The sequence below is a fragment of the Hydra vulgaris genome, chromosome 03 (genome assembly GCF_038396675.1).
Source record: "Hydra vulgaris chromosome 03, alternate assembly HydraT2T_AEP".
Taxonomy (NCBI): domain Eukaryota; kingdom Metazoa; phylum Cnidaria; class Hydrozoa; order Anthoathecata; family Hydridae; genus Hydra; species Hydra vulgaris.
The window spans coordinates 43,975,001-44,002,614 of NC_088922.1; the positions used below are offsets into that span (position 1 = coordinate 43,975,001).

The 27,614-nt window shown below is 27.7% G+C and overlaps 1 protein-coding gene across 1 annotated transcript in view; it reads left to right on the forward strand.

Annotated features, from left to right (window-relative positions):
• Positions 1-27,283, forward strand: part of LOC101239819 (uncharacterized) — a 36,102-nt gene extending 8,819 nt beyond the window's left edge. Inside the window, exons 2-15 of the mRNA XM_065793337.1 lie at positions 5,379-5,560; positions 7,439-7,544; positions 7,636-7,674; positions 7,804-7,868; positions 16,030-16,191; positions 16,320-16,413; positions 20,597-20,657; positions 21,692-21,809; positions 22,055-22,180; positions 25,531-25,614; positions 25,818-25,875; positions 26,378-26,592; positions 26,667-26,878; positions 27,052-27,283. Coding sequence (XP_065649409.1) covers positions 5,379-5,560; positions 7,439-7,544; positions 7,636-7,674; positions 7,804-7,868; positions 16,030-16,191; positions 16,320-16,413; positions 20,597-20,657; positions 21,692-21,809; positions 22,055-22,180; positions 25,531-25,614; positions 25,818-25,875; positions 26,378-26,592; positions 26,667-26,878; positions 27,052-27,244 — 1,715 coding nt within the window. The 3' untranslated portion in view covers positions 27,245-27,283. The remainder of the gene's footprint in view (positions 1-5,378; positions 5,561-7,438; positions 7,545-7,635; positions 7,675-7,803; positions 7,869-16,029; positions 16,192-16,319; positions 16,414-20,596; positions 20,658-21,691; positions 21,810-22,054; positions 22,181-25,530; positions 25,615-25,817; positions 25,876-26,377; positions 26,593-26,666; positions 26,879-27,051) is intronic.
• Positions 27,284-27,614: the final 331 nt, after the last annotated feature.

Here is a 27,614-nt window from a genome sequence, read left to right on the forward strand (position 1 = left end):
GTGAAATTCTCTTTACAAATTTCAATATTGTTTAATTATGCCTTTAATATTTTTAATATTGATAAATATATTTAATCCAGTCAAACGTGTTTTTTTAAAGAAAACGTTTAATGTAATATTTGGCAATTTTGTTGTCTGACTTAAATAATCCTTCTGTCGATTCGTATTAGGTTCAAGTAAAATATTTTGCTCTAAAATTGTTCTAACAATGTTTTTATTATATATTAGACAACATAAATATATATTTTTTGATTATTTTTGCTAAAAATAACATTAAACTTTTCAAAATCAGCTAAGTTCGTAAATTCTGTGCGTTCATTTAAAAACCGAAAGAAAAAATTGATATTTTATTGAATGTTAAACGAAAAAAACATTTTATTGCTGTTTATATTCTTTTTACAGAACAAAATTATGTGTAATATTTCAAAAGTTATAACAGTTTTAGTAACACCAGCGAAAAATTAAAAAAAATAACAAGAAACTGTATGTCCACCTCGAAACAGCCGTGATATTATATATATATATATATATATATATATATATATATATATATATATATATATATATATATATATATATATATATATATATATATATAATATTATATATAACATATATATATATAACATATATAAATATATATGTTATAATATATATAACATATATATATATATGTATATATATATATATATGTTATATAAATATTTTATATATATAAACATATATATATATATATATATATATATATATATATATATATATATATATATATATATATATATAAATATATATATATATATATATAAATTTAATATTTTGCCGTTTAAAAATATTACAATAACCAATTATATTTTACAATTTTTTACATTAGTAAAGACAGGACTTCTAGAAGATCATGAGGATCTTCTAGAGTAATTTAAAAAAATAACAAGAAACTGTCCACCTCGAAATGTCCACCTCGAAACAGCCGTGATATTATATATATATATATATATATATATATATATATATATATATATATATATATATATATATATATATATATATATATATATATATATATATATATATATATATATATATATATTATATATATATATATATATATATATATATATATATATATATATATATATATATATATATATATATATATATATATATATATATATATATATATATATATATATATATATATATATATATATATATATATATATATATATATATATATATATATATATATATATATATATATATATATATATATATAATATCACGGCTGTTTCGAGGTGGACATTTTTACATTAGTAACTACAGGACTTCTAGAAGATCATGAGGATCTTGTCATGAAGCCCTTTACAATGTATGGTTAATTTTTAATAAAAATACAATGTTTTTAGTAAGATAATACACCTTTATGCAAAAATATTTAAAAACCAAAATAAAATGTTAAAAAGCCAAGTTAAAATGTTAAAAAATATATATATATACAAAATAGAACAACAACAAAAAACAAAAATGAAAAAAATAAAAAAACAACTAAAAATAAATAAAGATATTTTCAATTAAAAATATAATTTTTTTAAGATTTTGTTTGCATGAAGCAAAAGTCAGTTGAGTAGAAAAATCAAAACTTGGTACGACTATTTTGTTCCAGAGATAAGGACCTCGATAAGAAAGAAAAAACTGGTCTTTGCTTTTATGGCAAAAAGGGGCAATAAGATTGTTATTAACTCGAAGATTATACTTATTTTTAGGTTTCATACAATAAAGATTTTGTAATACGTTTGGCAAAAAACTTTCTCTACATTTAAACATGAAACATAAAATATTAAAGACATTTTGTTGATATACATTTAAAATATTCATTTCTTTAAAAAGTTGCTTCGTATGAAAAAACCAATTTTTAAAATTTTTTGCGCGGGCTGTGTGTTTCTGATGAAGGAAAAGAGATTTTAGCTTTGTTCTATGAGTGCTTCCCCATATATTATTCGCGTAGTTTATATGACAATGTATAAATGAATAATATAATTGTGTTAACTGGTGTTTACATAATATATTTCTTGCTTTATAGAGAAGTCCGATGCATTTAGCAATTTTATTGGAGGTATTATCAATATGATTTCTCCAAGATTTTCATCAATATATACTCCAAGAAACTTATTAACTTTTTCTCTTTTTATTATTATATTATCAATTAAAAGATCTGGCATGATATGAGGCAGTTTCTGTTTTTTTGAAGGTGGATAAAAAAGTGTCCATTTAGTTTTTTCTATATTTAGAGACAATCTATTTTGTTTAAACCAAACAGATACTTTTTTTAATTCATTTGTCATATTAGTAAAAAGCGTATTATTATCTTTATGAGACAAAAACAAACTAGTGTCTTGTGCAAAATTTATTGTTGTTAAGTTTGATGATTTATGAAGATTATTTATGTGTATTAAAAATATATATATATATATATATATATATTTATGTATATTAAAAAAATATAAATGTATATATATATATATATATATATATATATATATGTATATATATACATATATATATATATATATATATATATATATATATATATATATATATATATTTATATATATATGTATATATATATATATATATATATATATATATATATATATATATATATATATATATATATATATATATATATGTATGTATGTATGTATATAAAAATACGTATATGTATATAAACTTATCGTCATCATAAAAGTTTCGTTTTCGTTTATTGTTACGCAGTTATATAAAAAAAGCGTCCATTATTTTAGAAAAAACTAGAAAAGTGCGTAAAATCAACAAAACCCGCAGTTAATTTATGATTCAACTAGCCCCATACAATTTGATGCAACTTACCACATATTTTATAACTTTTTTATTTTATTTATATATTCGAAAATTCCTGCTATACTTTTCTATACAATGTTTTTATCCGAAGATATTGTCGACTTAGCAAAGGAACAGCCACAAATAGTCATTAAGACTAACCCAACGTAGCGTCAGTTATTGACCAACATTTTTGTGTACAGAAGTATTACTCAAGCGCTGAGTTGGCGGTGGCAGGATTTGAACCCGTATCGTACAACAGTCTGGGTTTTAACTTTTCGTTTGTAGCTCGAACTAACTGAGCTATGCAGCCATGTGCACCATAATCACTCTAATTATTGTATATAATTATTTATATTAAAAAAGTATATATATTTTTAGCTTTTCGTGTTTGAAAAATTTTTTTTTAACTTAGCATTACTTTATTATGGTTATATACCACCTCTAAGTTTAAAGTAAAACCCAAAAAAACTTCATAAACGAAGTTTAAAGTTTTATATCGAAAAAAAAAATCAATATTTTTTAAAATTTTTATCGATTGACCAAGACGTTTTGCTAGTCCAAGCGCCTCTTGTCGAGTTTCACTTTTGTACGTTCATTATTTGCAATTGTATCTAGAGCAGATTAAATATTTTTGTGACCCTTTTGCAGAGCACTTGTTGCATCAGCATGTGCTGTCAATGTGTGTTTTTAAGGCACTGTTGTTTTGTTTTTGGATGGCGCTTTTGTCAGGATTGTCCATCGATGAGTGAAGGCACTAAAGAATGCGTAGATCCGTTGCACAATATAAAAAAAAAAAACTGCTATACTACAACAATCAACAGCATTTTCACTAACTAAATTTATTGAATGAGCAAAGCGATATCAATAAATAGCATATTCACAAACAGATAAAATATGAGCCTTAACACCGTTGTAACATCCAGACATATTCAATGCATTATTATACGTCTGACCACAACAGTTGCTAATTTCAATATTATTTTTCTCCAAAAAACTCCAGTAATGTATTTGATAATCCTATTCCAGTGTGACTTTCAACCGTAATAAATGTCAAAAAACACTCAAGGTTCACCTTACTTTGCATAAAGAACTGTCACATACAACTGATCGACGTGCGATAAGTGTTGAACTCATTAAATTAAAGAGTTCATAACAGGCAATTGAATTTAAGTATGATGTTTTGCTGCGACCTGGGTTGCCATGATTTTCAATATGTTCAGCCAAAAAAGGATCATGAAGAGCTAATAGCTTGAGGATGCCCATTAAGTAACTATTGTGTATTAACCTAATTTCTCTTCATGTTCATGAGGTGGAAAACCACCCTCAGATAAAAACTTTACCACATCTACCGTCCGCCAAATAACAGATAATCAATACTTAGATTCATTTAAGATTGCTTTCTCCTGTTCGCTATCAACACAACCAATCACACCGCGTTGCTATGCAAATGATAAACAAGCCGATATATGACTTTCACTATTTTCATGTAGCTCGAAATCACGTTGTCTGTTTTTTCAATGATTAAACCCTAGTGTATAAGGAGAATTATTTTCATATCCGATAATAAAATCTTACACTTGAAACAATAAGCATGTCCATTTGATGGTGAGTAGCACAGCCAGATACGTTCAGAATTCTCACTAGTTAATTTATGATGCTGAGTGAATAATGAAGGAGTAAAATGTTTTGTTGCAATTTAAGATAATTGATACAAAATTGAAACATATACAAAAATAAAATTTCAGAATCCAGAAACCTAAAGTTTTGTATTATATTGTTTTAATTGATTTATTATTTTATTTAATTGATTTATTATTTATGATTAGAGGATAGCTCAGTTGGTTAGAGGATAGCTCAGTTGGTTAGAGGATAGCTCAGTTGGTTAGAGGAGAGCTTAGTTGATAAGAGGATAGTTCAGTTGGTTAGAAGATAGCTCAGTTGGTTAGAGGAGACCTCAGTTGGTTAAAGTATAGCTCAGTTGTTTAGAGGATAGATCAGTTGGTTAGAGGAGAGCTCAGTTGGTTAGAGAATAGCTCAGTTGTTTAAAGGATAGCTCAGTTGGTTAGAGGAAAGCTCAGTTGGTTAGAGGAAAGCTCAGTTGGTTAGAGGAGAACTCAGTTGGTTAGAGGATAGCTCAGTTGGTTAGAGGATAGCTCAGTTGGTTAGGAGATAACTCCGTTGGTTAGAGGATAGCTTAGTTTGTTAGACGGTCAAATGTTAGAAATGTTAAAAAACCTGAACTGTCATATGATACAAGTATAATTCCGGCTACCGCCAACTCAGCGCCCGAGTAATCTTCGGTGCACAAGAATGCTGTTCAACAATGGACACTATTTAGTATTTGTTTTTATAACAATTTGTGGCTGTTCCTATGACTTATGACTAAACTAAAATGTATAACTTGTTTCTATGCTAAGCCAGTTTTCGGGTATAAAAAAAAAAGGCGTGAAATTCAAATAAGGTAAATAAATTAAAATAAATTAACAAAACTATAACTTTTTATACATATGTTGACATTTTAGGTGCTGGTAAATCAAGCCTTCTAAATATACTTGCTGGTAGGAGAACTAAAGGAGTTGTTATAACCAATGGGACAATTTTAATAAACGGGGAAAACTTTTCCAAGTTTTTTCGGAGAAAAATTGGATATGTGATGCAAGAAGATATCTTTTTTTCAAATCTCACTATCAGGCAAACTCTAGAAGTAAGAACATAAACAATTTTTTTGTTATAATAAAGCTAAACATAAAGTTGTAGAAATAAGTTTAGTTGATAATTATAATACGTAGTAATTAAATTAGTTATTAAGTTTATGCGAAGCAATACTTTGAAAGTATTAAACAATACTTTGAAAGTATTAGAAATATTTTTCAACAAATTCTGTTTTCGAAGATTTGTTTAAATCTTTCGAGATCTTAAGTTTCAGATCTAAGGTTTAAAGTCTACCACTTAAACCTACCACTTGAGTCTACCATTATTGTTAATTTTTACATAAACCTAAGTACATTTACACTAACCAAAAACTTAAAATTCAATGTTGCTATATTTCTCTCTTATTATTAAAAAACATTTGTAGCCAAGAGTGCTCATTTTCACAAACTCTAACTTGTATTAAAAGTTTTTCCCTTTCAAAAATAGACTTTGATAATGTTATTAAAGATTTTGAGGAACATAATCCCCTAGGTGTTTTAATTTTTTTACCAAACTTATCATTGAGAATATCAACAATTAGTGGGAATTATATAAATGTCTACATACATATATACCTGATTTCAACATATATACCTGATGCCAACATATATACTTGATGTCAACATATATACCTGATGAAAACATATATACCTGATGCATTTGGCATACAGTCAGAAGTTACTTTTTTAAGAAGTTTCCAATACTTTTTTTCATTTATTTTACTATGAGCATTATTATTGTTTGGCTTAGTTAAGTTCATAACCATTGAAATTATTTTTGTTGCTTCATAACCCAGACCAGATTTTTCAAAATGTGATTGTAGCTTTTATATTTACATCATATCTTTTTTGTTTAGATTCTTCAAAAGCATCAAATTCTTTGGATTTAAGAATAATTTTACCCATCCCCTTTTTCTCAAAATTGATATTTTTTATATTTACTTAATTCCATCAATCTGGGCAGGTTCACCGTTTATATTAGTTATACTTTCCAAAACATTAAAATCCAAAAAAATATGCTTTTCAGGACTTTTACACGATACATTTATAGTTGATTTTTTTTTTGATTTTTTTTAATTTTTAAAACCAAAGTGGTATGCTAATTTTAAGTGAAACATCATTTATTTCCTTTTTTGAGTATGGCACAAAGATGTTTAAACTTGGGTTGACACATCTCCTAATAAGTATTTCAGATGAAATGCACTCTTCCAGAGATAAAGAAAAATGTTTATTAAAAAGCCAGTGTCAAGATTAGGGTATAAGGTTAACATTTGAATTAGAACAAGTTGACCCTTACCTTGACCCGGAGCAGAAATGGCTCTAAATCTGATTCTAAATATGACCCTCATGATCCTAAATCTGACCTTTGTTTGATCTATTTTTTAATTTGTGAAACGGTGCATTGTTTCAAATGTATTTGTGACAAGCACAAAAAAGCAAAAAAATGATTTTATTTTGCGTTGTCTAACTAAGGCGTTTTAACCCAGCTTTGAACAAGATATAAACAAAACTCTTCTTGAAAACCACTTTATACTAAAATTCCGCTAATAAAAATATATTGATGAAAGAATTAACACATACATCGTGTAAATGCATTTATGAAATTGGAATTTCTTTTTGATTGAACACCTTAGGAATGCTATTGCAGCAAAAGGATTAAACAATAGGCGTTATAATTGCTAAGGCTGCTAAGAGCGTTGCTAAGGATAAAAATTTTGACCAACATACGTTAAATTAATTTCAGATATATAAGAATATCTCTGAAAAAATTCACAAAGTTCGATGTCAAGATTGAATTCTGTGAGAAATTTTGGTCTTGAAGCATTTATAACAAAAAAATGAGAACTTTTTTTTGAAATTCATCTTTTTTAATATTATAAAAGTAACTTAAGTTTGTAGGAAAAATTAGACTGCCGGAAAGCATGAAATGGGATGAAAAGCTCGCTATTGTAGACCAAGTCATCGACGATCTTGGATTGCGTAAATGTGAAAACACCGGTAATATTAAAATAATCTTGTAAACAACAGATTTTATTTTAGTATTTCTATTTTTTTTAGATATATGATATTAATATTCATATATTTTTAGTGATAGGAGGCGATTATTATACGCATGGATGTTCAGGGGGTAAAGAGCTGTTTAACATTTATATCAATACTAATTTTTATTTTTATTTTCAAAACGTACTTTTAAAGTAAAATTTTTGTTTTGTTTTTTTGTTGTATTTGATTTTTATATTTATTTTATTCATTAAAGGCGAGAGAAAACGATGCAGCATTGCTGTAGAACTTATAACTAACCCTGCATGCATAATTTTAGATGTAAGTTTTATTAATTTTTTCTTTTTGTTTACATTTGATTATCGTGATCAAATAGTGTATAATAAATACCTCCACAGATACAAATTAAATTTATAATAAAAAATTTCAATAATTTTACTGTCAGAATCATTTCAAAGTGTCAAAACGTAGTACATATATGTATATAAATATCGTTGGTTTAAAGCGCTAGACACGTAAAAATTCTACTACTTGTCATTTTGGCCATAATTATTAAAAATAAATAATTAATGACAATAAAACTAAAAAAAGATTAAAATTTTACTGATATTGCAAAAATATCTCATTTTTTATTTAAATGCTCCTAAACTCTTTAACGATGTTTCTCTTTTATTTCAATTTTGTTTATAAATTATGAAAAAGGATCCAAGATCCTGGAGGAACACCACATTTTATTTCAGTTATTTCATTTTGTAAAAATCATTCATTGAATTCTCTACATACTCTCAGGTTATGGAGAAAATACAGATGCTTACTGATTTCGTACAGAACTAAGTTTAGAAATACATTTCATGAATCCGCTGAACAAATACATTTAATGAATTTGCTGCTTGAACAAATAAATTTAATGAGTTCGCTGAACAAATAATGTAAAACTAAAGTTTTTTCGTCAAAATATATTTTTAGGAACTTTCAAATCACTCAAGCTAATGGTTTCAGCACCTGAATCTATTGCAAGCAATAAAATAACATTTAGTAAACTTGAGTTTACCCTGTTTACTTAACTGAGTTCTCTACACAAATCAGTGTAGGAATCATACATTAAATTTTCTACACAAACAAATTGCTGAGTATTTACTAAGTAACTTTTATACTATTTTAATAGGTTGTTCCCAAACTATTTGAGTTTATGCTAAAAACTTTTATGGTTAACTTTATCAAATGTTTTATATAGATAATAAGTTTACCCAACATCGTTTTTTTATTCAGAAACAAAGCCCAGAAATTGAAAAAATACATGTTTTGTTGAACTATACTTTTGTGAACCCAACTTGGATTTTGTAAAGTTGTTTATTATTGAAATACTTTTAAAAGGAAAAAAAGAAACAAGATGGTAGTTGTACACATTTGTTTTGTCACTGTTTTTGTTTATTGTAATATCTTTTGTAATTTCATTTGGTGCGGAGGAAACCCCTTGTTTAATAGACACATTAAAAGTTTTTTTAGATATATAACTCAAGAATTTATAATAATTGAAAGTTATATTTCTTTTTTATTTGGGTACAGTGAACAACTATTGGGGGCAAAGTGATTCAATAATAAAAACTGTAAATAAATAATAGTTGAAATATGGGTTGTGGTGAGGGAGCGTATTGTTACAATATATTTAGACTTATTTTGGCAATTATATAAGCATTTAGTTAAAAGTAAAAATTGGATAAGTAATCGAAAGAATAAACATTAAATATAGAGAAAATAAAGAAGCATTTTAATGATAACAAATTTCAAACTTATTCAACAAATCTAAAATAAAAAACTTCTATTTTAAGATTAAAAGAGTGCATTGTCATCAAAAATTTATGAGTGACATTTCAAAAATATGATCAACTTTTGGAATAATAAAGTTAAATGGAATCTTTTTTTTAAAAAAAATACTTCCAAAACATTCTCAATTATATTTTAACCGTGCTTAAAGCTGATTTACGTAGCTAAAAAATGTATAAAGTAATTTATTTTTGGCAGTAACTTTGAGATTTCTTTGAATCAAGAATATGTTTTGACTTCCAAACTTTACTGAAAAATAATCATTTAGAAGCTGTTTTAGCAGGATTTATTTTTTATGCTCACCCATTTTTTTTTAATTTATAATTTTCTGCTTTGCGAGTTTTATCTCATACAGGAATGTTTGTTTAAGTTAACGCTTTCCCTTTTTCCACCGTTGATTTTCCTCGGTTGTGCTTGCAGAAAAATGGTTATTTCTTCAGGAGATTTGAAAGATGATTATCCTTGCACTATGGGTTCTTTGAAGTTGAAATTTCAACATCCTGACACGACAGAACTTTTTGTTTTTTGATTTTGAAAATCGACATTGCATTGTTCTATTAGACAATCACATATAAGCTCAAAAAATCTTCATCCGTAAAAATATAGTTTTCTCTCAAAAATATAACATTAAGTCAAGATATTTTCTTTTCTTTACTCAATGAGAATTTGTCTCTAACAAAATCATAATCACAATTTATACAAAATTATATACCTCAAATATTACCATTACAACCCACATAAACATATTTACAACTTCACCTTAACCATATAAACACATTAGCAATTACATACAAAACCGTACAAACATATTAACAACAACTATCAAATATAAACGCACTTAAATTACAAACAACTTGACGTCATGGAAGACTGTAACATTCAACTTAATTTAATTACACTCCTCGTCAGCAATTCCTTCAACTCGGTCCTCATCGTTTTCAACAACGTTGTGCCAATATACTGCTTCCGGTATTGATATCTTAGATCGCTCTGCTATTCTTTTTATTGCACGATAGTTTCTTTCCACTATTCCGTTCCCCTCAGGGTAATAAGCGGTCCGAAACGTGATACGCACTTCTCAATTTTCAAGGAAACTCCTCATTTCTTCAGTCTCAAACGTTGCCTCATTATCTGCTAATATTTCGGATGGCGCTCCTCGTTCACAAAAGATAAGATGGAGAATTCGAACAATGACAACACTTCCGTATGAACTTGACGCCACAAAGTGCATCATAAAAGTCCGCAATCGATTAGACTTAAAAGTTTTTCAGTTCCATAATGAGTAATATCTATGGCCAATCTTTCCCAATTTTTTTTAACATTCAAGGTACCTTTCGACCACCGTACAGGTGCTGGATCTATTGACTGACACGGCTCGCAATTTTTTAATACCATTTGAACTTCGTTTTTAGTTGCATTTGGAAGTGCTTCACGAACAAAGTTTAATGTTCTACTCACTCCAAAATGCCCAGTTTTCTTGTGTATACTTAAGATGGATTCAGGCCCCGCAACTACTGCTCTAATACAATTCTTTAGAAGCTCATTCCCAGTCAACTTATTTTACCATCTGCTTCGAACTCTTGTTAATGAATCAGCTAAATTATCTTCTGATGGGACAATATTTATGTCAACTTTCAAGTTATATTCTTCAATTAGTTGTTGCAGTACGCTTATTCATATTTGAATCAACATTTCACTAGTAGCTTTTGACTTCAACCTTGATTTTCCAGTAAGTGCGTCAGAAATCCAGTGGAATACTGTTTCAGAGTCCGTAAAAACTGTCATTTTTCCATTTTCCACGTAAAAGCCATATTTGTTCCTCGTAGCACCGCGTCTAATCTGCCATGTTTATATGAACGTCTGACTTTTCTTTTGTAGCCATGTTGCATCTTCCACAATTGTATTACCAATTTGAACTATTGCACCCATAGCTAAAGAACTTGAACTTGTATTACCCCACACCTTTCCCTCATTGTCATCCACAGCCCGATCCCCACAAGCTGGCTCGCAACTTTCGGCCTCATCATAAACTTCTCGAAGAACACATTTCACATATTCACTACAAATTTTATCGTCCCAGCCGTTCTTCAAACTAGCAACTCTTCGTTTCAACAGAATGCAAACAACTCGTAACCAACCACACACAGGTAAATGACCCACCAACTATCCGCAAACTGAAAACACTTCTCTTCTGGTTAGTTTTTTCGGGATTTCTTTAATTCGATTTCCTCTTGACCACGTCATTTTGTTACCAACTTTGCGTACAAATAATCTCAACACACGGACCCCATTATCGTCAATCTGTTCACTCTCTTTGCTTTCCAAACCTAATTTTTCAAAATGTCTTTTGACATAATTGCGACTCGCCATGTTCTTATTGATAAGTATGCTATCCACGAAGGCGGACGTTCCTTTCTTAACCAAATCGTCTTGATCAACGATAGCGTTCACAGCAGATTTCATGATCATCGGCGCAACATTTAAACCAAAACCAAGTCGTGTTAAACAATATCTCTTGTTGTGAAATACCACCGCTTGAAACGGCTAAAGGTGTTCCTCACTTTTTTCAGCTGGAGATAAGTCTTGCGTTGATCCATAATTGTCGGTTTGTTTCCCATTCTTCTTCATTCTTTCAATTTATCAATGCACACATCTGCATCTCTTTTATACGCCTCGATGAAGTTGTTAGCTTCACTCCAATCCAAAATAGGCCGGATTTTATTATCTTTATTTCATTGAATAACAGCAATTGAAGGAATTTGTCCTTTGGGCGGCTCAATTACGTTTTCGTCATACTCCAAGTAACCATTTGCGCTTGATCCAATCCTGAAGTTCGTTTTCGTATTTCGTTTCAGCATGTTTTGGTACCACGTACTTGGTAACTTTATTAAACAGTTGGTTGGGTCCATCTCCGTTTTTTCATTTCCATTTGACTCTCTATTCCATACAATCAACAACAACTTCATGATCTTTCTTTTTAATTTCAATTTTGTTTACTTTATCTTTGTTTAAAACTGCCAGTCCGCAATAGCTGGAAACAAACTTTAATGTTCCTGATGAGGAAATAAAAACTCCTCCCAATAATTTAATTGAACTCATACCAAGCATCATATTAACTCCGTAAGGTCGGAAATCCACCAAAATAATTTCGTTGCGTGTTTTGGTATCATTAACCTTGACATTCTCAGTCGCGGATCCAATACATTGATGAACTTTACCTTCAAAAGTTACCACCTTTAGAGAGTTTAGACTTTTATTCTAATTTTTTGACAAAAAATTGTGATTCAGAATTGTCTTTGAGCATCCCGTGTCCACCATTGCTGTTGCTACCATGCCATTAACTTTTAAACAAATTATATATAACGCGCTGATTCCATTTTTGTTGAGAAGCGAGGTTGTGCAGATCCCTCGCTCCTGCACTCGTTTCCCTGCATCTTCATTTAATGCATCTTATTTGAAACATCAAAAGATCTTCTTTTGAGACAAGTTATTTGCAAATGAACAGTTCTTTGCAATGTGATGTAAACCTTGGCACTTGTAACACACTAAAGGATTTTTTGTAACTTGATGTTGAGACACAGCGCCAATAGCATTACTGCCATCTATCCTCATGTGGTTCAAAGCAACTCTTACTTTGGGTAACATAATATCAATCGGGTCCTTTGTTGCTCGAAATTGTGATAGTAGAGACTCGGGCAATCCCACAACAAATGCCAAACGTACTGTCTCTTTTCTAAGATATGCCAATCTTTTTAAATCAGCCAAAAATACATCCACTCTCTCTCCATTATATAACTTCCGTTTTGTGAAATGCTTATATGCGCTGTAAACATCTAATGAGAACGCTGCTAACAGCACTTGCTCAACTTCCATTGCATCTTGCTTATCTTCCATGGTTAAAGCGTCATAAACCGATTACGCAGTTTTTCTAAGAAGAATTGGAAAAAGTAGCTTTAGCTTTTTGTTCTGCATTTCAGCTATTACTTTGGTTCTTTGCATCCACACCGCAGCATTTAAAGTTCCATCGTATGTTTTGAACATATCAAATAACTTCATACTTGAATTCATTGCCCGGTTAGCTTGTAGTTTTCTCTCAGAAATGTAACATTAAGTCAAGATGTTTTCTTTTCTTTACTCGATGAAAATTTGTCTTTTACAAAATTATAATCACAGTTTATGCAAAATCATATACCTCAAATATTACCATTGGAACCCACATAAACATATTTACAATTTTACCTTAACCATATGAACACATTAGCAATTACATACAAAACCGTACATATTATCTCAAAAACATATTAACAACAATTATCAAATAAAAACGCACTTTAACTACAAACCACTTGACGTCACAGAACGCTGTAACATTTAACTTAATAAAATTACAATAAATCAGTGAAATCAATGGATAAATACCTGTACATTGAAATCCTGAGACTATATTTTTAGACGTAAATACCAAAGGAAAAGCAAAACTAATCATACTTGAAATGTTATAAATTGCTATGGGTTTACCTGTATGGTTCATCAAAAAAATCTTCGAGGCATGAATATAAAAGATTTTAAATGGTCCATTGACAGTTCTGTTTGATAGCTTTGTATTAGCTTATGATTGCCGCGAGATGGTTATTTGAAAATAGAACTCCTTATGGCTTTGCTAGATTAATTGTCTTAATTGACAGGTGTGTATCATGACTGTCAAAATCAATAAGACAGGTTGCTCTTTTGAACATTTTGTTGATGTAACAAAATGTTGCAAAAATAAATAAAATCAGAGGTCATCCAACCTGTTATATGAGCTCTCCAAACTGTTCCAGGTGGAGTACCGTGACCATTGAGTCTTTTAAATGCACTCTAGAAAACACCATAAATGGAGAAATGGTATTTTCTATTACTTTAACTACAGCATGTATTGTAACTAGCTTATCTCTCTCTGTGGAAGTAGTTTTTCCAACTTGTTTATCTTTTTTACTGGCAATAATTTTATATTTCCCAATTTTTTTACTGTACAAAAAACTGTCTCATCATTATAGATGTTAGGAACAAAATTCTTTTTTTTAAAACTTTCTTTATGATGTTTAAAAAACTCTGCGACATTTCGTCTGTCGACAACCAAATAGCCGTATGTCCACATTTTGTGTTTTTTCTGTTTATTATCAATAAATATTCAATAACCAATGGAGTATGTGTCTAATAAATCTTGTTTCAAGAATGATATAACTTTTAAAAATGTTTAAAAAATTAGTCGGACATTCTTGCAGTAAGTCTTAACAAATTAAATTTTAAAACTAAATTTTCTCTGAAATACAAAAAATGGACATACGACCTCTTGGTTCTCCGCTGACAATTTGTTTTATTAAAACTTTTAGGCCATGACAAATTGGTTACTTCTGGTCTACGTAAAAAATATCTACTCATCTATTTATATAGCCATACAACCAATCTTCTTTAGCACTAAGATTTTTTTTTCCATGATTGTGGAACAATCTATTATGTTGAGCAAAATCATATGCTAATTTTCTTAACTGAGTGCGAGTAAGTCAAAATTGTATTGTGGAAGCCTTCACTACATAATCTTTTAAAAACATTTCTTCTTCACCAGTAAAAACCTTTTGACATTTTTAGTTTGCTTCGTACTTTATTTTATCAGGACCAGATTGTTTAGCTTTTTTCACATACCATTGCAAACTTGAAAATGCAATTTTACTATGCTTACTGCGTAAATGCTTTTTCCATCGTTCATATTTACAAAACTTGTGTTATAATTTTTTTTTTCTATCTTTTTTCTGTTTCGGATCATGTTAAATCAAGATAATAACTGATATAAAATATTCAAAGAATCATTATTGAATTTAATGAAGATATGCGGGCAGCATTTTGTTAAAATAATTTGAAAAATTATTATGCCATAAACCTTATAGTATGTTAAATCAAGATAATAACTGATATAAAATATTCAAAGAATCATTATTGAATTTAATGAAGATATGCGGGCAGCATTTTGTTAAAATAATTTGAAAAATTATTATGCCATAAACCTTATAGTATGTTATTTTCTTACGTAAAACACAAGAAAACCAAATTGTCTTTTCTTTAACAAAAAAAACTCTCTTCCTCCACAAATTAAAAAATAATAAACTCTTCTCTTGTTGTTTATTTGTTAAAAATGCTTGTAATTAATCTTTAAGATAAATAATAGGGCTGATTGAATCAACTAATTCACTGCCCAAAGGACAGTGAATTCTTTTCTTCACTGAATTTCTAAAGGAAAAGCTAAACATCAAAACGGAAATATAAATATCAATAATAAGACTGATAAACTTCAGTTCTTAAAATAATTGCATCCACGATTTCCTTAATAAAAAAAAGTAACGAACTTACTTTGGTCTGCTTAAAACAATAACTACCCTTCAAAAACCAGTAATTTTTATGTAAAATTTATGTTCTTTTGTCTTTAAATTAAGATAACTTATATATAAACATATAAAATGATGACATTATCACAATAAACCATAGTATTTGAGAAAACTCTTTTTATACACTGTGCCCCTCAATCTACTATGTCCACCTTTTATCATTGGGTTTTACGATTGGCGTTTTTAAAGTTAAAAAACCATCAATGTTATATTTCCTTGTTTATGTTTTTATCTTTTAGGAGCCAACTACTGGTTTAGATTCTTCCACAGCGTTTAATCTTATAAACACTCTTAAAAATCTTGTTGAAAAGGAAAAACGTGCAATTTGCTTGACTATTCACCAGCCTTCCAGCCAAGTGTTTCATATGTTTGACAAGCTGATGTTACTATGCAACGGAACGGTAGTTTTTTTTTATAAATTGTCCGAATAGCATAATAAACTGGCAACTTTGATAGGTAATTATTATAAATTTTATGTTTTTGTTCCATTTTATTTTGCTTTTTAAATTATTAAATTTTTATACTTTAGGTAATGTTTTTTGGGAAAAACTCGAACATTTTGCCTTTTTTTGAATCAATTGGATTGCCGGTTTATCCAAATTGGAATCCTGCAGATTTTTTTAGTAAATATTTAGTATTACTCACTTTTTTATAAAATAATATTTTTTACATTTAAAAAAATACAGCAATATAATCATAAATACTGCAAATTATCAATACCTAAATTTAAAATTGTTTAAAATAAAAAAAAAAATGTTTTCATTTTATTTTTAAATTTAACTTAATTTAAAAAAAATATTTGAAATTAAAAACTTCGAATGTAAAGGAGGATTCATCTTATTCTTTTTGAATTTTTGTTTTAATCTTACAAACAAATTAACCAACTAAAACTAACCAACTGTCTTCTGAAGGAAATTTGTTGAAATACTACCTACTCCTAAACTCTGAAAAAAGCTAAGATTTAGGCCAATTTTAAATCAATTTTAAATTCAATGCGTTTTAATATTAATTCAAACGCATTGAATTTAAAATTGTGTGATTTGAAGAAGTATGCGTTATTCATTTTCGGGATCATTATTATGATCAAAGTTATTTCTGTAAAGATCAAAGCAGGATTTGGAGGTATTCAAAAGTAACCCAAAGTTAGGTAATTAGTATGCTTAAAAATAATATATTTCTTCTTGGTTTGCACTCATTTTTTGATAACTTATTAGTAAATATTATAAATAAAATAACTACTTTTTTTATTTACTCAGGGACAAATAAGAGAAGCTCATTATTTTTTATAAATTTTATTTAAATTTAATATACAAAAATGAAATCACTTGTTTAACAACAACAAAAAAATACATAAAATTCTAGCAGAGTAATTTAAGTCGAATTAGATAGTGCTTTTAATTTTTGAACGAAAAAATAAGAGCTACTATTTATGATTTAGATGTAGTTAAAAATGATCTAGAATTTTGCCAAAACCAGATGAAAGAAAGAAAAAAGTACTTTGAGGAAAAAGATAATGCCGTTTACAGGGCTAGAATAGAATAAAGACTCAAATTTAAAAGCAGTAGCAAACAAAAAACAAAAATAATTTCAAAGAGTTCAAAGAAGCCATTATAGCAAAATTCTATGTGATGAAAGTTTAAACGGATTTATAACTGCTACTTTGATTTTATAACAGATAATGAATATGATAAAAAATTAATAATAAAAAAAAGAAATGACAATTGAAAACTCTTATTAGTTTTTTATTAAAAAAATTTTTTCGTTTTTTATAATCAAATATTTTTTATAATCGAATATTTTTTACATCTTCAGAAAAATTTTGAATATAATAGTATTGTTAAGTGATACTTATTTTAAAAAATTTCACTTCTTTACTAAGCACTTTTGGATTACAGAATATTAAAGAAGCAGCAAGATATAACATTGGAATATGACCTCAAATATTTCAGCCATTCTTGTCAAATCTAAGGTTAATTTTAATGAAATATTTTAATGAATGTTTTTTGAAAAGATTGTCTGGAATCATTTTTTCAAAAATTTTGAAAAAATGATTCCAGACAATCATTTTAAAGATGGAAAGTTCTACATTTCGAAACTAAATTAGTAAAAGAAATTTCAAAATGTTTAAAATATTTATTGAGATTAACTATGAGAGTAAGCTCTCCAGATTGCAAAGTAATATGTTTCCATGGTAATGTCCAGCTGAAAATGTTACTCGTTCTCATAAAGGATTGCATTTAAAGTATTAAAAAAGAGCAATGAAGTTTTTTCAAAAGTGAATACTTTCGATAATGTGATAAAAAATAATTGGGATAACCTTGAAATTGAATTAGTGTTGTACATCGATGCAAAAACGATGCTCAGTTTTTAAGGTCAGCCAAGAATGACCATGAAGCTTTTATGGCTAGTTTAAAATATAAGACCAGTACCATGATCAATTTGGACAAGCTTTTTAAAAGAGTTTAAAACGATACTGTTGGTATCTAACTTCTGACCTTGTTATGTTAGCAACTGCAAATTATGACGTTGAAGAAAGTGAAAAGGTAAAAATAATTTAAAACCTCCGTAAACTTTCCACTCCTGCATTCCTGATTTTTTGATTTAGTACAAGACAATGTTAAAGCATCTCCAAATGAAGATTAGGGGCAAGTTATAGTGCTTTTTGCAAAAGATTATAGAAAAAAAAATAATAGCAAAAATGCTAGAAATTAAACTCACAAAATCCTACATTTTATAACTGTTTTTCTATACTTTATACTTCCTACATATTGGGACACCTTAATAATTTTTTTTAAACTTTTCTTGAGTAGTTTTCAAGTGTTTAATGCTCCATAAACTCATAGCAAAGGTTTACAAGGCACAGCTTTATTAGCTTCAAGTGAAATTTTACACGCATGTTGCAAAATTTTTCTCTAAAACACGCAGTTATAGGAAGAAGTCAATTAATGACTTTTTGCAGTACTCTGAGATAGTCATCGTGAAACATTTAAAGAGCAACTTTCAGTAAGAATCAGACAAAAGTGAAAATTTTTAATAATGACCTTATTTAAAATTGTTTCTTTTTTATTAACTTGTTACTATTTAAACTACAAGCTTTATTCAAAAAATTTTCAACAAAATGTTCATTAGCTCTCTAAATATTTTAAACAAACTTTTAGAATTATTGACGAAATGTAGTTGAAAGTATTTTTAAACTTTTTACTGGTTATTTTACTAGATTATTTTTTATTGGCTTTTTTGTTCAAAATTATTAATTAATTTGTTCAAAACTAAAAAGGATAAAATAGGCAGAGTAAACGTTTAGTTTAAGTATCATGCTTTAAAAGAACTGTTTAAATATCATGCTTTAAAAGTACGCAAAAATTGATTTTTTGTCATTTTTGATCGCCACTTTCACCTAAAGCGACGAGTATTTCTCGATTCTTTTTTTATTAATACAAATCTTCATCTAGTATAGTACCAGAAAAAAACATAATTTGGACTAATTAAAGGGTTAGTATCAAAATCTAAAACGAAGTTCAAGTTAATTAGGAAAACTCATGTTTCCTCATAATGGCTAAAACCTTGAGTTTAAGCTATTATAAGGTAAATGAAATTCGTACAGTATAAGTTTATTTTTAAAACTGGGTAATGAATTTTCATCTACTATAATTATAAAAATATCTATGGGGAATTGCAATAGTAAGAAAAGAATAACATATATTTAATATAGAGAATTTTTTTTTATCAATAGCCGACTTCTGTAAGATTTAGAGCTCAATAGTGACCTTCTTCAAAATTGTCATTTTTTTTATACGTTGTTGCTATTCGTACAAAATGTTTAATTCAAAAATAAATTTCAAAAAAATATTGGTTTGTTCTCTAGATATTGGACTATAGATTGGGCTTAAATTTTATAGATTTATTTAAGTTCTACAAATTGGATTTGAATTTTAACGAGTATTGCAGGGTAAATGAATAAATAGTGATAAACGCATTTTGAAACTTAAAATTGGAACAAAGTCTATTCTCTTCCATAGTTATTTTCATTATTACATGTTAGCTAATAAAGACCTAAAGAAGTACAAAACATATATTATAGGTAGACGGCTTGCCCAAACATTACGCTTCAAACGATAGTTCTATTTATAAATTATATAACAATATATTATTCATAAATAATATACTGTTCATAAATAACATCAAAATTTTTTAAACTATTTTAACACTTCTCATTCTAGTCGTAGAGTCACAAACCCATCCACCTTCTCTCCATTTCCTCCATGTTTCTACAGCGTGACGTAATTTATAAGCACAACTGTTGTTATAATCTATAGTTTATAAAGAGTAAACACAATCATCGTTTTTGTATTACTTAACACTTTATATAAAAACAGACAGAACTTTACATTCTGTCTATAAAATCTTTTACATTTGGTCCTTTTACATCTGGTTTTTTACGTTGGCTACAGTCGTTCAGAAACCAGTGTATTGGAAGATTTAACAATTATATTTGTATATTTGCATGAGTAAATGAAATTTTTTTTATTTTAAATCATTGAAAAAGACATTTTATCATTTGATGAAAGCTATGTATTTCTAACATTTTGTGTATATTTTATTTTTTGTTTAAAAACACGGACAATACATTAACTAATTTTCCGCCAATAATTATATATGTAATGTGTGCTTATTGTTAATATATGAAACGGCAAAAACTAAAAACACACACATTCGGTTCTGATCTCGGTTACGCCGGAGCAACTTCTTAGCAAAATGATTTATAATTAATATACTTTTATAACGTAACATACTTTTTTCTTTTAGTTGAAAAACTTAAAAAAACGGAGGTACAATCAAAAATGGCCGAAGGATTTAAAATGTTTCGGTATTTAAAAATTTTGTTTTGATAATCTGTTATTATTTGGTTTAATCAAATATCGTTTGTTACATTATACGTTACAGTCATTTATTGTGGCTTGTCATCAATTGTAGGACATAAATACTTAAGACATTGCATATAATGTTAAAATTGCAAACAGTTTGAATTAGGTTTGGGTTGGAAAATATATACATGTATATAATATATATATATATATATATATATATATATATATATATATATATATATATATATATATATATATATATATATACATATATATATATATGTACATATATATTAGGTTCTTTTAGATAAGCGCAGTAGATTACTGCCAAAATTGTAGTGTCTGGAAGAAATATTTGCCAGTACGCAATACCGCGCACGTCCCACCAGAATAAAGACAATACTTTTTGGGTTAAAGATTGACTTTCGAAGTTGATTTTGGTGATTATTCCAGCTCAAATTATCCAATTTAATAACCCAATTATCATCTCCGATTTGACTTTTCATATCCGGTGAGATATGACCAAGCCAGTAAAACGAGTGGTATAAAAGCAAGAGGATTTTGCATGTGTGCGTTTACTGACCTAGCTACCTAGCATTCAGTTTGTGTGGTATCTAAACACCGAGCTCGTAGGTTTTTCCTATTTTGTATATATTTTATAATACCATAAATGCACCCAGGATTGGTTGCCAAGCAGCGCGTAGTTAATCTTGGATCACTCTTGATTAGCCGCTTTAAGCAATTCAATTCAATACCTACTGGTTTGCAAAATCTAGTTCAAACTGTCAAAATTACTTTGTTACAAAAGTGTTTAAACCAACGTTATAAAAAACAGCGTTGAAACAACCTCCATTAATACATTAAAAGAATATAAATTAACAATTGCTCGAATGTAACTTATTACAAGACCCGGCTTTAATCTCAAATTCACAAAGACACGACTTCCATAAAGTTTTCTGACACTGTATACAATGCATAACTTAGAAAATGTGCTGAATTGCTTTTAATATTGATTAAATCTTTTTTTATGAAGAAACAATATGATTCAAGATGACCCTATCTGTATTCCTAATGCCTATGAAAACCTTGGTAGCCATGAATACCAAGCTTTAGAAAATGAAATGAATTATCGTACAGAAGAAACGTTTAAAGTACGTTGTTAATATTTTTCTTTTTCTTTTAATAAACAAATCTGTTTTTTTAGAAAAAAAACGACGAGGAATTTCTTTTTGGTTATGTTTTAATTGACTAATTACCAATTTATCTGGATTGATATATATTTTTATTTATTTACCAAGATAGATTTATATTTTTGTAAAACTTTATAGTCTACTTCAAAACTCATCATTTTTAGAACAATATTTTACACTAAATACTTTTACGTTTTGTTTTATAGTTTTCTAAACTTGAAGTTAATAAAAATAAATGGCCAACTTCATATCGGACTCAAGTAATTGCATTGTGGAAGAGATCTTTTCTTCAAGCAAAAGGTGATGTTTTCAATGCAGTATATTTTACAAAGGTTAGTTTGTCTTTTTATTATTACTATTTAGCTTGATTTTATATGTAAACATATTCACGTACACTTAAAATAACTTAAAAAATAATCGTAATATATAATAATGTATATATAAACGTATGAAAATATTATTGTTAAAGTTATTCTGTATAGTTCTGTTCAATGAAAAACTTTCATTTAATTCTAAGTATTAGTCAATAGTTTTAAAACTAAAAGGTAATGATCGTCCTCCTGAATAAAGGTAATGATCGTCCTCCTGAATAAAGGTAATGATCGTCCTCCTGAATAAAGGTAGATTATAATCATTTTCTGTTGGTTAGTAGATAAGGCAACAATATAAAAAAGAAGTAATTAAAATCCCTCAATAATAATTTTAAAAATAAAATTGAACTCATGAACTTGAAGTTGGGTCATCGAGATGATTTTATTGGATTAGAGAGTTGTATTATACGTAGTTAGCAAAAATCAATTTGATTTTAAAATGCAATAAAAATAAAGCAAATAAAATTGCTCGCAATTAAGTAAGAAAAATATTTACAACTCAAACAAAAATTCAACAAAAGATAACAAAGACGGGAGCTATTCAAGTTTTGTTCTCCTGTATGACTTTGATAAATATGTATTTAATTAAGAGTGCTTTCTGTATTTAAATAACGTCAGAAATTTTGTTTATGCTATCTGTGAATATTGAAGCAAAAATGATTATTTGGTATAAACATCGGTATGCACGCGCATTATTACCAATATACTTCACTCCTGATTACTCTTTAAGATGTTCCAGAAGAATATTGTTTTATTATTCCTTATATAACAAGCTTGTGCCAACAACGTTGTGTTCAACATTTTTTTATTTTTTCATTTTGTTAATTTTTTGAAAAAAATTTTAAAACGAGTTCTTAAAAAAATAGTTGCAAGTTAATAATAAAGCAACTATTTTCAAAACAAAATTTTTCTTACAAGGCTATAATTTTTAAACCGTTGCACTTAGAATTCTGTTACTTACAGATTGCGATATTCAAATATACGGAAACCAGAGATTGTGTCGAACAGACCATTGGTTAAAAAAAATAATGAGCTTACTTTTACAGTTTATTGAAAAATGTTGTTTGATGATTTTTCTTGATTTTTTTTTTAGCAATTTGAGTTGTCATATTTTAAAAGTTAAATTCAACACATACAACCTCAATTATCAATCCAATTAAATTTTATTAAGTCTTTATTACAAGCACGTTATTACGTCATGTTAAACTGAATGATAAGAGAAAAAACTATTTTATTTTTTGCCCTGCAAAAAATAATTAATGAACATTTTAGCTGCTAATATCATTATGTAAACATTAAAACTTCATTTGATGATAAATCAACAAAAAGTTGGTTTTTAAGGTCATATATAAATTATAGTGGATTGGTAAACTAGTATTGCACTTGTAGAATAAAATATTATGTGCCAACTATCTCAGTTTTTTAAACTTGCTCAATATGTAATCATTATTTGAGCGAAATTAATTACGTCATATTTTAACTTTCTTTATTGGATATTAGTGATGTATATTTTGCCGAATGAAAGCACTATTGTAATTTTGTATTCTAGAAATTATTTTTAGAATAACGGGTGATTACTAAAAATCTGGACAAAGCTAAAAATTAAATAACTTTTAATCTAGAAGACCTATTTTATTGTTTTAAAAAGAATAAAATAGCAAATTTATTTTAATTTTAATAAAAACGTTTATTTTAATTCAACAAGACCTTGTCTTCTTATTGTGTCGAGTCTTCTGCTAGTAGACTCGGCCAAGCGTTGTACCAGCTCTTTGTTGAATTTCTTAAAACAGTAAATTATTCTAGAGCGTAATTGATCCAAATTCTCTGCCTGCTAACCATTTTTGTAAACATCTCCTTTGATACAAGACCAAAAATCCTCAATACAACGACATTCAGGCATATTTGGAGGGTTTTCACTTTTTGTTACAAACTTTATACCATTTTCATTCAAAAACTTAACAGCTTTGTTTGAGTAATGGGCACTTGCTAGATCAGGCCAGAATATGTATTTGGTATTTTTTGGAAGCTGTTTGATGTGTGGTAATAGTTTTTTAGTCAAACATTCATCAACATAAATATGCTGGTTAATAGCTCTAGACTGTACAATGTATGGAGTGATAGACCAAAAGGCGAAATGACCACGTAAACCAATAATTTTTCTTCAAATTTCTTTTTTTCTTTGAATTTAACATTGTTTGGTGTTAATTTGATGTTACTTGAATAGAAATTATCATTACCATTAATTTGGCTGTTCGAGAGAGTAAAATAAGACTCGTCATCAAGAACTCAAATAGAATCTTTATAATTTTTATAAAGTTGACCACACAAACGTCGGTTTTTTGCTCTCTGGCTCTCAGTTCGACTTGGAATCTTCATTTGTTTTCTTTTTTTTATTGATGTTTTGGTTTTCAATGTCTTAGAAATATGTGACAGAGAACATTTAAACTTTTTTGAAGCTATACGCTGAGAAATGTCACATTTATGGTCAAAAAGCTTGGTAAGTTGACTGATGGCGCGCTTAGTCATTATTTTCGGCTTTCTACCACTACCAGTTTGCTTTTCAAATGGTTTATCTTCTTCTACACGTTTAATAATTCCATATACAGTCGATTTTGATAAGTTTTCTGCTTCAAAATGAAAAACAGTGAATGATTTAGATTTATTTGAATTTTCTTGATAAAACTGGTACGCACGTTTTCTCTGAAGCTCTTCGTTTGACGTCATTTTTAATACTAAATTTAAAATACTTATATAAAAGTTAATATATATTTCAAACGAAGAATAAATTTGCAACATTTTAAAAATTGTTTGAAAAAATAAGTATTAGTTGCATATAGAAATATGATGTTAGCAATTTTGTCCAGATTTTTAGTAATCACCCGTTACGTTTTTTTTAAGCTTTGTACAGCATCCTTAAATGACAACTTTCTATAAGAAACTCATTGTAAACTAGTTAAATTAATGTAGTGAAATTATGCTTCTAAATATTTCAATGGTTACAGCTGGCTTTATATACTTTTATATCGTTTAGTGGGATTAATATTGCAATTTTTTTTCTCGAACTCAACATTTTTTAGCATTTATTAACAATAAGGTGATCCGGGAAGATCAAGCAATCTTAACTACGCAAAGAAGCATTTAACCAGGAAGTCTACGCCTTTTTTCTTACCCACAATGCTTATCTAACATGGATTTTTTGATTCTTACCTAGAAATCTAACCATGCACTACGACTACTAATTTTAAATACGTTTTATATAAAACAAAATCAAATACTTTTAAAATTTATGTTGCTTTATGATGAATTTTTAGACAATTTTAGTTTCTTTAATTGGTGGACTGATATGGTTTAACACACCTTTTGATGCAAATTCGAGGGTTGATCGTGAGGGATCGGTATGCAGTTTGTATCAGTTGCGATTTTTTTTTTTTAGCTTTAATTAATAACACTTTTTAATTTAATTTAATTTTATGTTTGTTTTTGCTTAAATCAAGTTTTTTTACTGGTTTTATTTTTACTAAAAATACTGACATCAAAAAAATGTAGTTGTTGTAATTTTTTAAGTACTTTTTAATTTTTGTAACTTATTTTATTTTAGATATTTTTTGTTATGAGTTATTTGTTTATTGAACTGGCATTCGATACGATATTTTCTTGTAAGCAAGTTAAAAATTTTATTTGTACTAGGAAGGTTTCCATCATAAATGTTTACAACCTGAAAAACACGTCTGTGTTTTTTTATCCCTAAATTTTTTTCTATTCATATTTTATCAAGTAAACTAAATCTGCTTCGTGTTTCCCAAAACAAAGTGTTGTATGAATATAACAAGTTTTATTTAAAATATTATTATATTATATATTATATTATTATTATTATTATTATTGTTATTATTGTTATTATTGTTATTATTGTTATTATTATTATTATTATTATTATTATTATATTATTATATTATATTACCAAATTATTTTTTAATAAAGATTTTTATATACTTTTAAGTTTATTCTTGTTTTTAAGATTAAACAGTTTCGCAAAAGGGAAAAATTCTGGTTTTCCAAACACCATATTTTATTGTGTTAAAACAGATAAATAAAAAATATGTACTTTACTAAATATTGAATTAATAGGGGGATAACGCATGTTTTTCTTGCGTTTAGTTCCGTATGAGGATAAAGTCATTGCAAAAGAGAGAGCATCTGGAATGTACCGTTTATCTGCGTTTTACACAGTAAAAAATATTGTTGATTTATCAGTTTTAATCGTACCTCAATCAATGGTATATATAATAACATATTGGATGATGGGACTGAATCGTTCTCCAATTTTTCTTCTTGGTCTATTAAATGTGTTTTTAATTACGGCTTTATCTCAGGTATTTTACTGTAGATTCAAAACAATATTAATTTAAAGAAAAAAAATCTAATATATGTCTTCAATATTTTGTAGTCTATGGCACTTATTATTGGCGGCAGTGTTAAAAATCTCCAAAAATGCGTTCTTGGTGTTGTAATAATTAGTATTGGTGGCTTAGCATTAGGAGGTTTTTACATAAAGAGGATGCCTTCATGGCTTTCTTGGAGCAAATACATTTCGGTTTACACCTACTTTTACAATATATTTATTAGAATGGAGTTTGAATACGCACAGGAAGTTTTTAAGTATTACTTTCTTTTAAGAAATGTTTTTTTTGTTTTGTATGTAAAACTTGATTTAGCGTAAAAATATCTTATCACATTTAAGTATATAAATATTCAATATATATATATCTTATTACATTTAGGCTATGTTGATATATACATTGAACTTAACATTTGCTTTAAATATATTTCAGGTGCACGCCAAAATCTGAATATCGTGAATGCATTTACAACAACCAAAGCAGTATGACTGGGCCAGAATTATTGTCTTACATAGAACCGATTCCTTTAAATATTTCACAAACTATAGCTTTTTTATTGATTTTGACCTTTGTTCTTCGGGTTGTATTTTACTATGTGCTTAAACATTGTTGTAAAATAAAATAATTACCTCCATAGAAGTTTCTATAAAAAAATTTTTCATAATTTTTTTTTGATATTTTTTGCAGTTTACGAGCTTATATTCTACTGATGGAGTTTCTGTAGGTAATTTCATTTGTTCCTATGGGATTAAAAAATTTTGAGAACAGATTAAATTACATATTTATAGGTCGATGTTAATTCTTTTTTTTTTTAGTGACGTAAGTTTTTTTTATTACCTAACCAACCTTTTTTGATACATAATTTTAAAAATGTTTAACGATGTATAGGGGCGAGCAAAAATATCCGAATATCCTAATTTGCAACAACAAACTGCAACAACTACATTAACTTTTTTGAATTTTGAGATAAAATAAAAATAAAATTGTATATAAAA